The following is a 15,184-nucleotide window of genomic DNA, read 5'->3' as shown; positions in this document are numbered from 1 at the left end:
TCCGAAAAAAAAATCCTGGGTACGCCCTTGATGTGAAATCTTATTAAAAAGAATGTCAATATATGAAAAGTTTGACAAACGAAGAGGGAAAAAGAAAAAGGAATTTACAACAAAATTATCATCTCGTATCCTTCCCTTATTCCCAAATGCTACTATTCCATAATTCTATCCAGTTCCATAATTCTATCAGTGGCTCTGTCCGCTTACTAAACTTAAAATCATCAAAGAAATATGACCACCCTCTCCCAAGGGAGGGGGTTATCATATAGATTATACATTTTTCGGTTATGCAGGGACAAAAAAGCTTAGCCTACTAATTTTTGTGCCCTAATGTTGAGAAGACGCCTTATTTACATTTTTTCTTTTTTCTAAGTTTTTTTTTCTATGTATAATCAAAGTGTTATTAGGTCATAAAAGGGTCTAATGGTATTTATTCTCAATAATGCTTGTTTGCATAAATGGGTTCATGATTTTACAACTTTCTATATTTTAGATATAATTTCTGTATTTTTAATATTGAAATTATATAATAATTTCTATGGATATAATTTAGAGATTATGTATTACATATAATTAGAGTTTAGATATTATATATTGCTCTATAAAGAAATTATAGATATAATTCTATCGCAGTGGAAAATCAAAATCGGCAGTCAAACAACTTTCTGAAGTGTCAATGTCTATTAAAAACGAAAAGATAGAGAGAGAAAGAGAGAGAGAGAGAGAGAGAGAGTGAGAGATAGAGAGAGAGAAAAGGTAAGAACAAGTGCGCTTAGTAATGAGGTTGTTGATAAAGCTGGGTAATGCAATTAAGCAAGGATCTGTACTGTTGCCATTGAGGTTAAAATCTTATTTCAGATTGTTAGTAAGTATTAGTAGAATAATTTTGAATCAATTTCTCCGAGATTGTTCTATCGTCAAGAGTCTAGATTTTTGGGAATTTTAACTAGTCCGTATTTATTTTTAGCGTCAAACGGTGTTGGAGCTCCTTAATGGCAAACCAGAATTTGAGGGCCTCAGAAGACTGCTCGTTGCCTATGGTTGTCCATTTGATGAAAGAAATGATGAAAATGTATTATTTCGAGAAGCTAACAAATCATTACAAGGAATGTGTCGAAACATTATTCGAAACAGGATTGGTTACACCAGAGTCTTTGATAAAGTGAATGCGCTGAACATACCTTTAGCCATAAAACATTATTTAGTGTATGAGGAGCTTGTGAGGCACTTTGCACCAGATAACTGGATTCCAGTCAATTTCAGTAAAATAGTGTAGGGATGTTTTCAGGGACGTATCCAGGATTTTTTCCGGAGGGGGAGGGTACACTAACACCAGAGCCACTCCTAGGGTTGGTGGTAGTGTTGGGTGATATTTTTATCAATCGATATATCGATATTTTTACTTTCGACACATCGATATCGATATTTCGGATCATTTTTTTGCCATCGTATCTAGGATATTTTTCCGGAAAAAGGATTGTTCGGGGAAGGGGGTGGGGGTCACAAAATAACGCATAAAAAATTGGTTTGTATTCTATTTGTTAGGTTTTAACTAGCCGGACAAACATTTGTGGGGGGGGGCTGACATCCCCTACCCCCCCCCCCCCCCTCTTGGATACGGCCTTGGATGTTTTTTATGTGCTTTTGTTTGGTTTTAGCAGTTACACCTTTCTTAAAACTATTTCTGTTCCTAGATGGGGGATATATACGTAAAAGAGTGCGGGGCTCTAGTCCTGACAACTCCTTAGAACTATCAATATTTAGATTCGATCCTGTAACTTGAATGGTTACTGGTTTTTTGATAAGATTGATCCCTCACTGAAATTCCTCCAGCCCAGTGTAAGTGAATTTTTTCTCCGTACTTGCCTATTTAAAAGTGGAAAAATTGTATACAAAAGCTTTAATACTTTGCCCCAAAACCAGATCGGAATACGTCTAATTTGCTGTGTTTTTAGTGTTTTTGTTAATTCAGGGAAATCAGTTTTTTAATGTCAGACGAGAGTTGTATGTAAGCAAAATTGTATTTTTATACATTTTTCTTTTTGGAGTAAGCGGGGCTACGTAGTTGAGATTATTTTCGGTGAATATATTCTATATACGACAATTCAAAAGACGTAGCATGTAATTCTCTAAAAAATGGGATTTATTGCCAATATTCTTGATCTCAATGCACTCTTTTGATTACTCTTTCTCAATATATATATATATATATATATATATATATATATATATATATATATATATATATATATATATATATATATATATATATATATATATATATATATATATATATATATATATATATATATATATATATATATATATATATATATATATATATATATATATATATATATATATATATATATATATATATATATATATATATATATATATATATATATATATATATATGGATAAAATTTAGTGCATGGAGCTTAAATTTTATTTTTAAGAATGCAAATCAATGCACTCTTTTGATTACTCTTTCACAATATATATATATATATATATATATAAAATTTAGTGTATGGAGCTTAAATTTTTATTTTTAAGAATGCAAATAAAGGTTACCAGAAATATTGCTTATAAAACTTTATACTGAATCCTACTTGATAACTAACTCGATTTTATAAATTCTTGTAAAGTTGTGAATTCTTTATAAATTATTTTTATTAATTAACTAATTAGTTATTTACTAATCTCATTAACTAATTAACTAATCTCATTATGTAGTTTTGAAAGACCACATTAAAAACCACTCTAGTGTCAAGCACGAAATAATATCATATTCAGTGTATAAATCTGTATTTCTAGAATCATTAATAATCTTTTTTTGCGTAGGGGGGGGGGCTCTTGTGTCATGTTTCAGAATATTAAGTTGAACTGCTTTTCCTAAATTAGCATCCAGGTGAGGTATTTCTAAATCTAATTTAGAGTCCAGCATTCTAGATTCACAAGAAAGGATAAAGGAGAATAAAGAAAGACGGAATAAAGGAGAATATTAAAGGAGAACATAATAAAATCAGAAACAAGCTGAGGCGAAGGTATATAACATTTGGTTATCAGAGGAGGGGCCATTTATAGCTGCTAAGAATCACTTGAAATAAACGGAAGTCCAATAAACAACGAACAAGAATATTTTTAATTGATTTTATCTCCATCTGTTCAGAGGTACCAAAGAGGTATTTCAGAGGTATCTTCAGAGAATGAAAAGACCGTTTTCTGTTATGGTATTTATGATAGTCGTGGCGGTTTTTAGGTGGCGGATAAGTAGCCGTGGTCTTAGTGTAAGGGTTTTACACCAAATTTTTAGAGCGTTTATGCCGAATCTTCAGAATACAAAAAAAACTATTTGCTGGTAGGATATTCAGGATAACCATAACTCTAAGTTATTGGATGGATAGGTAGGCGTGATCGTAGTATAAAGTTTTGCACCTAATTTTTATACCGTTTTGAACTGTACCATTCAAAAGTGAAAAATATGTTTTCTTGTATAGTATTCATGATAGTCAATACTATTGGTTATTTGACGGATAGTTAGGCTTGGCCTTAATATAAAGTTTTACTCCGAATTTTCAGACCGTTTTAAACCAAACCTTGAGAAGAGGAAACAACTGTTTTCTGGTATAGTATTCATGATATCTGTAACTATTAGTTATTGGATGGATAGGTAGGCATGGTCGTAAAATAAAGTTTTGCTCCTAATTTTTATGCCGTTTTTGACTGTATCATTCAAAAGTGAAAAATCCGTTTTCTTTAACAGCATTCATGATAGTCATTACTATTGGTTATTTGACGGATAGTTAGGCTTGGCTTTAATATAAAGTTTTACTCCGAATTTTTATACCGTTTTAAACCAAATCTTGAGAAGATGAAACAACTGTTTTCTGGTATAGTATTCATGCTATCCATGAATTTTTCTTCTTTGAAGGATAGGTAAGCGTGGTCGTAGTTTAAGGTTTTATACCTAATTTTTAGACCGAGTTCTCTGAAAATAAAAAACCTGCTTTCTGGTATAGTCTTCATGATATTGGTTATTTAACAGATAGGTTGGCGTGGTCTTAGAATAAAGTCTTAGAAGTAAAATATTTGGTAGCCTATATTTGCATTCTTAAAGATAAATTTAAGCCAAATGCGCTAATGTTTGTTTCAAAAATAATTTCTAAGGAAAGGGTTCAAGAATCCAAATGGTTAATTTGAAGTAAATATTTCATCAGTTTCATTCGTTAAGATTACGATAGATAAATAAGCTGATCTTTTTCTTCATCTTGGTATGTACCCATTTCGCGCCTATGTGTGCCCAAGCGCCCAACGAATCTATCAGGACCCTTTGGGGTTCCTGAAGTCTGACGATTTGGAAGCAAAGAAGGTAATTTACATTTCAAGGTTTATTAGAATTATCACATGATAAGAGATCTTTGATTTAAAGAGAACATATTTTTAGCCTACGACTATTTGTATTATTAATAAACGGGATAAAGGAACCGTTCCCAATACCATGCACCTAAATTTCCTGTGGATCAGAATCGGGGCTACATCAATTTTCCTGAAAATCAAAGTTACAAAATCAAATTTTATGAAATTCATCAAAACTCATGGGGTTGGTTGTGAAAATTGCCCCATTTTTTACAATTTGGCAAACTGAAGTAAATGTTTGGCATTATTGGCTGACAAAAATTTGACAACATGCTTTTCTGGTTCTCATTTCTGACGTTATACTGAAAATCATTCACAAAGCAGTGCTTGAAAGAGGTCCCAACGTGATAGGGTTTTATAGGGTCAGTGGATAATACTTTTTTTCTTGATTCAATGATTAAAGGTTCATGTATACAGAATTGATCAGAATCAATTCTGTATACAAAGGCTCATGATAGATTCGTTGGGCGCACATAGGTGTGAAGTGGGTGCATTCATTCTATTCAGAATTTGTATAATGTGATGGCTATTGAGACTTTTCAGTTCTAAATAAGTCTGAAGATCTGCATTTGTCTTCTGTTTTTTTTTTGTTTTTTTTTCTACGATTTTAGTGATGTTTGGTGATTACATGTGATAAGTGATTTAGAAAGTTTTTACTCAACGCTGCGAGATATTTTTTCGTTACTTTTGACCCTGTGATAGTCATTTTCTTAATTTATTTCAATGGAGTTGAAAATTCTATGTAAACAATGACAATGATTAAATTTGTTCAAGAGTGTGTATTGGATTATTCTAATTATTAATTAGGTTTTCTCATATTTAACTTTTAGTTTTTAAACTGTACTTTTTAGAACATATATTACAGACTCAGGTATCTCAAACGTAACCGTTATGTCAATAGAATTTCGCCAGGTTCTTGGGCAATTTGCCAAACGATAGTGTCAAAATCTTTTCAAATAAAATCTGTAAAGTTAACAGTTGGAACTAGCCACATGGCTGCTAAGAAACACACGGCTGCTAAGAAACACATTGCTTCTAAGAAATGCGCGGCTTCTAAGAAATACATTTCTTCTAAGAAACCCATGGCTTCTAATAAAAACCTTGCTTCTAAGAAACACAGGGCTTATAAGAAACGCCTTGCTTCTAAGAAACACCTTTCTGCTCAGGAACGAATGGCTTCTAAGAAATACATGGATTCTAAGAATCGCATTGCTTCTAAGAAACACATTTCTTATAAGAAACACATGGCTGCTAAGAAACACATTGCTGCTAAGAAACGTATTGCTGCTAATAAACTCGTGGCTGCTAAGAAACCCATGGCTTATAAAAAACACATTGCTGCTAAGAAACACACGGCTGCTAATAGTTGGAACTACCATATAGCTACATGTCCTGTATTGTAAAATACTCACAAGAAGGCATAAGTTAAACTGTGTTAAAGAAGGCTTGTTCAGCCAGGTAATAGCCCTCCTTATGTGGTGGCAGCATCGTCGGTTAACTTTGATCCTAATAAGTCTATTTTGCGTCACTCATAGCTTTTATTTAATGAACTTTCTTTTCAATATTATCCAACGTAAAACTTAAATAATTTCCGTTTTAAGAAGGAAGAAATGAAACCTGAGGGGGATTGAAAATACAAAGAATAGACGAGCTTAAGACCGGCATGCATTACCAAAAATAAAGAGGCCGTTGCCAGGAATTGTACTGAAAACATAATATATTTGATATTTTTTTCTTTATCGTAATTATAACAATAAAAACTCAATTCCTGTCTAAATTTCCAAGAATTATTTTTGTTTATATCAATGTGTTTTTAAGTTAATCAAGAACGAAACTTAAAAAAAAATATTTAAAAGAAAAGTAAAGAGCCATATCAAACTTAAGACCAGCAGAAATAAAGTCTTATAATAAATTCGAGACCTTTATGACGATAGGCTTTTGCTAGGTTTTCGGCTTAATATGCTTATTTTTGGGATCCTCGTTTGAAGCAATCAACTGTCTTTGTGGTAAGTTAGACCTATGGTAGCCTATTGTAGGTCTGCTATGGTAGGCTATATGGTCATGGTAAGTTTACATATTTGGTTCATATCTTATCGTATTTTTATACGATACTTATATTTTTATACGATATACTTTCTTATTTTTGTTAGTTCAATTCGTAAAAAAAACTAAGCTGAAAATTAAACAGAGGGAATATCAAACGAATGAAAGTAATGTATAAATTGCCAATAATTTCGTGAAAAATGTTGAAAAACACTTAATAAATGTAGAGTAAACATGAATTCTGACACTAAGTGCCTTTGTATTTTATTTTAGCATGGCAAAAAAGTGGATTCGTTAGGGCTTCTTTTTCAGTTTACAATTCAGGAAGGAAGCGAACAAAGTAAAGAAAAGAAAAAAAGAAAGAGAGGAAGAAAAATTAAAGAGAAAAGAGCGAAAAAGAAAAGAAAAAGAAGTGACTGAACTCTGTTGTTGTATATCTATTTGTGGTTTTTTCTCTTATCCGTCCTCATATGCTTCAGGAAGAGTATCAATTCAATTTCCAACAAGTAATAACGTTAAGGCCATGCGGTGACTTTACAAAAATTTTGTAAGCATCAGCATCGACTGAACGTCACCCTGACAAAGGGCCCATTAGCGAATTCTCCCACGGGATTAGTTGTCACCGAGGGTTATATAAAATCCATGGTTTGACTATGCAATGTGATTGAAAAGATAAAGAAAAACCTCTCGTTTTAGCGGCAGGTTGTCAATAAAATCGGCTAGCACCTCAGAGAGCCCCCGAAGTTGCAAAACTAGTCAAATGATATTGCCTTTGAGCTATTTCTTAGCGTTTGGGTGGGAGATATGCTAGAACATTTCAAGGGTTTTCCTGAACTTTAAAAAGAAAATTCTGCTCCTTTGAATTGAGGAAAAAATTACAATTTCACCAGTTTCTAGCGATTTATTAATACTGAATATCTCTATCTCCGGCCCAATGATGTGAGAAGTTAAATAGTTTTTCTAAGATATCTGGGAAAGTAGGCCTGGGATATTAGTTTTCAGTTCATTTCTCGAATTTCTTATCCGAGCTCTAAAAGTTATGGCAAAACGCCGAAACAATTCTATATAGTTTGGCCATACAAACTTAAAAGTTTATAATGAAGGAGATAAGCTGATCCCTTAGGGTTACCATTTCGCCGTATTTTTTATCGTGCGCGTTTTAATGCGCACGTAGGCGTTTGTTTGTGGCCTTAATTAGTCAATCTCTTTTGCTGAGGATTATGCATTATTCATTATAAATAGTCAGGGGCGTTACTAGCCAAAATGTTTGGGGGGGGGGAATAGATTTTACCGACTGGCTGGTCATTTTTACCGACTTTTTTTATTTTGTTAATAATTAGAAAAAAAACTTGTGTTTAGATTCTTGTGCTTTGTGTTAATACCGAATCACTATCATAAGAACTCCAATGGTTTTCCTGAATTAATTGAGCCCGATTCGCCCCGAGAGGCACATCTTTAATAGGCTATACTATCCTCTGATATAGTAAACGATTTTGCTCTTTTCTTGTGGAATAAAGCAATTGATGAGAGAGGTATGATGATATTATGATTTATATAAGCCAAGTACGAAATTTGAATTTCAATTAGTTATATAAAAAGTCAGAATGAAAAAACTAACTTGAATTAAAAGGCCAACTGTCTTGGCTCGGCAGACAACCAAACTTCTAGCAATTTATCAAGTCTTAGCTCGTCAGCAACGTCAGTTTCACAGTAAATCATGAGGAGATGATCCAAACGGCCGTGATCCATTATTGCATGCAAGCGTGTCGTAACCAATTTCAGTTTGCTGAAACTTCTTTCTGTAGATGCTGCAATTGGTGTCGCTGTTGCGATCCACTGGTAAACTGACCAGAGAGTTCGGAATATTGTCTTGACAGCATAAATTTCTTTAAATAGAGCCTCGAAAACGGTCCGATCAATGGCTTTACTGCTTTCGACCTCAGTCCTGGTCAAAAAGCATTTGAAGGCCTTAAGCTCTAACATGAGTTCCACGGGATCTAGGCCTCTTCCCGGAAACAGCTTTGCTACTTCAGAAAGGCTTTCATAGCTGTCCTCCATTTTGCCCAATAGACACTTTTATGCTGCCTCCAGAAATGAAAAGTCGTCGCGGATTACATCATCCAAGCTATTCACAAGGAATACTGCAGAACTCCTTAACATAAAATGGTTTTCATTCTATTAACGTGTTAGATTCGGAATTAGGAATCACTTATGAAAGACGAGAAGATCAACGTTAAGAACGGTGCTTAAGTGGAAACTCATTTTCAGCTACTAAACAAAATGTTTCTGCTGCTACTTTTGTTGTTTCACTATGCTTCTCCATCTGAGCCGTATCTTAGAGGAGAGTATCTAAGATGTCACATGTTGACCAGATTTTTTTATTTGTAGTCATCATATAAAGCTCTTGCTCCTGTAGCTTTTCTGAAAGAACCTACGTCCTGAACTTGACTTGACTTATGAAGATAAGTATAACAATAAAATCGAAGCAAGTAATGTGGTGATGAAGAGCTCGAGGTTTTTCATTTATTATTTTGTCCTAGTCATGTTCTATTAGCTCTTCAAGAATTTCAATAGTGGTGTCAAATTTGGCCCAAAATGCTTTCAAGTTCTCTGATCTGGCCGTTCATGTTGTCATTGACCAATCTCATAGCTACAGTATCGATTCAGCTCTCTCAAGTGTTTGTTTGTAAGCTTGAACTCACTTTGTTCTACAATTAGAGAAGACTAGAGTTCCTTCGAGATTTCACAAAATTTTCGAACTATGGACCTGCTGCTGCAAGCAAGTTCCACAATAAAATTCTCTCTGTTAACCATATATCAAATATAGCATACTTTCCTTCGCGCTTTAGCTGATCTATATGCCTGGACCCCCTGACGAACATCAGAAATGGTGTTCGTATAATCATAGCCTTTATACGTAAGTGCCTCTTTGGTTATTACTTCCTTTTCTAAGATTTCTAGTATTTTATCGGCAGTTTCTTTCCACTTTCCTATTTAACTGGGACAATGGCAAAACTTCTTTCTTTGACGGTGCCACCGGTATCAACAAACCTAATACAAATGACAAGTCTTTCTTCGTCTGCACAGTCCGATGTGGAATCTGCAATAATTGAATATGCACCATTAGTAATCACAGTGCTTACACTCTTGCGCTAAATTTCGTTACCCAGTACCTCAAGGAATTGATTTTGTAAGATACAGCTAGAATAGTCTACCATATTCTTCATCATTGTTCCTTCACGGAACCAATTACTGAAATGGGGATCACAGTGAGCAACTAGGTTTACAATTTGACGAATGTTTCTGTCACTGTCATCAGCCACATCACAAAGGGGTATCTGTTGGTTACCCAGTGTCTTTACTATGTCTATTAGGACCTTCACCCGTCGTCAGTTTTCAAATGCTTCCTTTTCTTGATGCCTTTTCAAAGCCTTAGTCTTTTCATAAAACATTTTTTCAATTCCTAATTCAAGTTTACTAAAAACCGTCATATCAGTGACTGCTGACTGATGAGCGGCGCTTTCAAAGTGTTTTTACAGCTTCCAAGGGTTCTCAGCCCCTCTATTCATTATGGTGTTTCAAGAACACAATCCCCTTTTAGCTTGAATATCTTCTGAATTTTCACGTTTCGGTCCGAAAGGAAACAACATGCATACAAAGCAGTAGTTTTGGTTCTTACTGATGCTATATTCAAGGTACTTGTACTTTTTGTACAAGCCAACGCTCATTCTCTTTTGATGTCTGCTGCCTATCGTTGTGTTTTCTCTAGAAAAGCTGCTAGATACGGCTGGTTACTACCCATTGTAAGTGAATAGCCTTTCTGACGCTCATTAAGTTGAAATGGTTGCTTTCAAGGATCAAGATCGACACGGCAATCAAGAGGCCGATTTTTGAATGTCATGCTCTCATGAGTTTCAGCTTCGATTATAGCTGCTGACGAAACCTCAAATTCTTTTAAGCTTTCATCTACAAATTCACACATACTGGCAGTATCGATGGCAAGATTTTTTATCTTATTGCCCGAAGCACTGTTAAAGCGAAACTTTGCTCGGCCAGCACCAATTAAATCATACGCAACACCTATCAAGGCCAGGCACTTTGTAAGTAGCTCTTCGTTGTTCTCCGACACACTAACGTTTGACTTTCTTGTGTCACTAAGAGATTGTTCACTTACACTGATGTTTTCATTGAAGTTTGTCTTTATAGGCTGTAATGGGCAATCTTGTTCCGGTAAGGGTGTTAACTTCTCTGATTCACTCAACGAAGCTATATCTTAAACTTCTTTTATTATTTCTACATTCACTTTGATCATATCTTCAGCAACGGAAAGTTCAACTTTGGTTCCTAAGGGGTCTTTATCGGTCATCAATTTGGACAACTCTAAGGATATCTGTGCAATGGCTGAGAACGCCACTCCATCATTAGCTAAAAGTATAAAAATATTAAAAGTATAAAAATACTAAAAGCTAAAAGTTTATAAAAATATTCATTCACACCCCCCATAGTCTGGAAGCCCGGCATCAGGGGCGTAATTTCAGAAAAATCCCTGGGGGGGGGGGGCAAAGTTAAAAAAATTTTGCCACGTCATTGCCGAAAATTATGCAAATTCACCACAAAAAAAAATGAATTTTCTATTATATTTACAACTTAGAAACAGTGGCAGATCCAGGATTTCAGGGGGGGATTGACGCTCGGTTACTAAATATAATTATACTTTTGTCTCAAATACTTCTAGTTGTAGCCAAGGCCAAGGGTGTAGCTAGTAATTTTACTTAAGGGGTGGGTACGACGAAAGTGAGCCGACAAAAATCAACATTGCACCGACGGATTTCTATAAAAAAAAACAGGCATGGATCATTTAACGTTTCTCTTTAATAATGGCAAGCAAATGGTATGAAAACAAAGATTTCTGCTGCGAAGTGGCGAAAGCTTCGATAATATAACTGTAATAGTTTGCCACAAAGGGTCAACAGTTTTATAAATTCAGTTCAAGAATATTGTCATTTTGTTTTATTGCTTATTTGCCAATAGGAAAAATAATTGGATGGTCTGAAGCAGCATGTTCAGGGGCTTCAGGCTTCGCCTGACAAACTTCCCTTCTCAGGACCTTTAGGGGGAGTCCCCCCCCACTTAGAAACGCCCCTGACCAAGGCCGTCACTAGCCCTTTTCCTTTGGGAGCGGACAACGAAATGTGCTTCGAAAATCATAAACATGCCGACTATACTCTTTTTAAAAAGGCTTTCGTCTTCCAATCTTATCATAAAGGCAAATGGTATGCTAAAGAAAACCGATCTGTTTCTGTGGATGCTTGAATTCTGTAGGCCTATCTTAGTTTCGACGAGAGTTTCGAAGACGCAAAATTCCAGCAGGGGGGGGGCAAACATCAAGCTGGGGGGGGGCAAACTGAGGTCGGGGGGGGGGGCAGTTGCCCCCTCCTGCCCTATAGCAAATTACGCCCCAGCCTGGCATTAACCTTTTAATGTAAATCACTGCGCTAGTCAAGTGGAATCTTGTAGGCTATATGCACAGCCTACCCACTGGTTGATTCGTAGTGAACAATTTAATTGTATAGGCTATGTCTCACCTTTTCCTCTGTTGGAATGAACTGCCAATTTCATTTTCTTAGGAGCTGATGCAGCAAATGGGTTAGTCACTACCTGCTCGGTCACTAGGATCCATTTCGGCTCAGGTTCATTTTTATGAAAACTGGCGTTATGACGCTTGCGGTAATCCTTATCGAAAATATTCTTACACGCAAAGCACTTTATTTTCACCCGATTTGTCCTTAAACTTGACATATTTTTTTATTGTTAATATGTTCTTTGCAATTGAAATCAATCGTGAAACTGAACTGAACCCCGATGTGGCGATGATTCACAAGCCGGAAGTTCTCAACAAGTTGCTACCGAATAAATTTTCATTGAGTCATCCATTGTTTCCGGTCGATTTTGCCGCTCCAATTACCGAATGAGATCGAGATAACGGCTGTTGGAACCCTTGGTCCCAGTTTTTTCAGATAAATGTCCCTCCCAGATTCATTTCTTTCGGCCCCTTAATTATTTTCTTTCCTTAAGTAATAAATATTAATTTTCCTATTATTTTTTTGACGCCATTTTGGGTCCTCTTAATTGCGTACGTGTTTAATAGACCACGAGGGAAAAATTGCGCAGTTAGGGAGATCGGCCAGTAGAATAGTAAGTCCAAGGATTTGCTGGAAAGATTGGTTTACCACCCTAGTAACCCCTCTCGCAGCAGGCGGTTAGCGGGCTGGGAGAATTTGTCCTTTTTCAGTTCAGTTCTTTTTATAGAGCGTGAGTGTTAATACAGTAAGACTTTTCTATGTACTCTTTTAACTTTTCAGCTTAGGTCGAAACTAAAGGGTTAGTTAGAAAATCTTATCGGTAAACTTTGGCTTTAAATGTGGCCATAGTCCATCCGATCACGTTAGTATACGGAACCGTTGGAGTAACCGCGGAAATCCCACTAATTTGGGGCCGACAAGTGGTTCTCTCCTTTGAGTAAGTGGCATAGCAACTCTTGCGCCATTTTTGCCTTTAAAAGTGGTGACCCCGCACAATAATCCTCCAATAAGTGGTGGCAGCGGCACCTCACCATCCAATAAGTGGTGGCAGCGAGTTAAGGTCCTATCAGTAAATATGATAATAAAAGAATTCCACGTTTTCGAAGAGACGATTAATTTGGCCTAGACAGTAGCCTATTGTGGTGACATATAAAAAGACAAAACTACGCATTAAATTAATAGAATTATGAAAGTCTATAATGGGCTGTGGGCCTTGATAGACAAAAATAAAAAAGAATAACGTGAAATTAATGAGTTGAGTCTACAGTGGGGGAATCTCCGTATTTAAAAGTATTACAGGGTTTAAGGACAGACAAGAAAACGTTGAAAGTTTGGTTATTATTTGAGTGAATTGGCGGACTTAGATATAATCTTTAGTGACGAAGGTTATAAGAGTATTGAGGACGGGAAATTAGGAGAATTTGTCAGTTTGTGCGCATAGTCGACAGGGAAGGTGGGAAGCACCTGTCCTATTGAGCAATCTTCCCAGGAGGAGATTATATTTGGAATGCGAGTATCCGGGGAGGATACGTGATTTGTTTTGCATGGTAGTTCCTCTGTTTGAGTTTTTGTCCGGCTAATTCACTAGTAGAATATTCGCGCGGTTTTTCTGATTATTTTCTCGTCCAACCCCTGTTAATTCGTTTTTCGGAGATATATTTCACTCGCGTAAAACTGCTTGTTGTGAAAGAAGTCGTTATTCCCTAATGAAGTCTAGACATTCCGGTTATTTGAAAAATTGTTGAATCTCATTACACGGAGCTGATGATTCACAATAGTAATTGCGTACCCTAATTTTTGCGTGACAGTTTTTGAACTTACCAAGATTGACTAATTGAATAAGAGATAATATAATCAAAGAGAAGTAGACGCGGTAAAATGAGGGGGTACGAAAAAAACTTAGGAAGGATATATGAAAAAACAAAACAAAATGAACCCTCAGAGGCTGTGCCAAATGAAGGGGAATTACGAATAAAAGAAAATAGGGATAGAGATAGGACAGATATAGAACAATTGAATTCAGAAAAGTAATTGAAAAGAAATAATGACAAACGAAATTTTGAATTATGTCGGACAGAGATGAGATTAAAAGGGCGAGTGAAGCCCATAGAAAAAAAAGAGAGAGAGTTAGAAAAGAAAGGGAGAAAGATAAGAGACAACAAATATTAAATTTCATGAAGGAAGTGAGAATAGCCAGAAACGAGAAGACGAAAGAGATAGAAAAGAAAGAGAACAAAGAGAGAAATAAGAAAGATATCACCAAGAGTTTAAAAAAACCATGATAGGTCTAATAGAAGCCCGCTGGGGAATTCCAGAAAGTGAGATTTTATCACAACTAACTTCTAGGCTCTCAGATAGCCATAATAATTTGTCTAAGAATCAATTGGGAGAAAACGAAAATTACCAAACATTAAACACTTTTACGAGAAAACATAATACTTCGCTAACTACGGGGGGAGATGAACCGGCCCATAAGACAAATGGGAAGGCTGTGCCATCCTATCGGAAAAACGAAATACATGATACGCGTGTTCAAAATGTTGATAATCCACAAATAGGTGCGGAAATAAATAGACAAGATAATATTGAAAATAAGACGCGCGAAATTGATTTTTCAGGAAAATTTGCAAATAATAGAAAACTTGAGAACACTTTTAATGAATATGAGACGCGAACAAGTATAGGCCAAAACGAAACACCGATTGTACCAGAGAAAAAGGAGACAAAATTTATTGTACGCGCTTTTCCTCGGAAAATTCGAGAAATTTTTGTAGAATATGAAAAACCAAATGTCGGAGTTCAATTCCCATTTGATGACGAAATAATTGTTTCTGCGGTAAGAATAAAGAAGACTAAAAGAGAGAAAAAAGATATTAAATGGAGATACAATGAAGAAATGCAGTCTGCAGTCAAGGATGGACACTGAAGTCCAATTCAGATTTCATGATGATTTATTTAATGCTACTACAAAACAAAAGAAAACTAAAAGAGAGAAAAGAGATATTAAACGGAGCTACAATGAAGCAATGCAGTCAAAGATAGTGGACACTGGAGTCCAAATCAGATATAACGATGATTTATTATTTTTCGCGAATGACAGAATTGAGAAAAGTAGAGACGAAAAGAGGAATGTAAAG

The 15,184-nt window shown here is 35.5% G+C and overlaps 2 protein-coding genes across 4 annotated transcripts in view; both read left to right on the top strand.

The window, feature by feature from the left end:
- LOC148940271 (uncharacterized) overlaps positions 1–1,386 on the top strand; it is a 43,611-nt gene extending 42,225 nt beyond the window's left edge. Inside the window, exon 4 of the mRNA XM_089106119.1 lies at positions 968–1,386. Coding sequence (XP_088962245.1) covers positions 968–993 — 26 coding nt within the window. The 3' untranslated portion in view covers positions 994–1,386. The remainder of the gene's footprint in view (positions 1–967) is intronic.
- LOC148940269 (DNA cross-link repair 1A protein-like) overlaps positions 1–15,184 on the top strand; it is a 320,311-nt gene that overhangs the window by 143,311 nt on the left and 161,816 nt on the right. The window lies entirely within an intron of this gene.

The sequence above is a fragment of the Artemia sp. Qi Xiang Cuo genome, chromosome 20 (assembly GCF_049724085.1).
Source record: "Artemia sp. Qi Xiang Cuo chromosome 20, ASM4972408v1, whole genome shotgun sequence".
Lineage (NCBI taxonomy): Eukaryota > Metazoa > Arthropoda > Branchiopoda > Anostraca > Artemiidae > Artemia > Artemia sp. Qi Xiang Cuo.
This window is presented reverse-complemented; position numbering and strand designations above follow the sequence as displayed.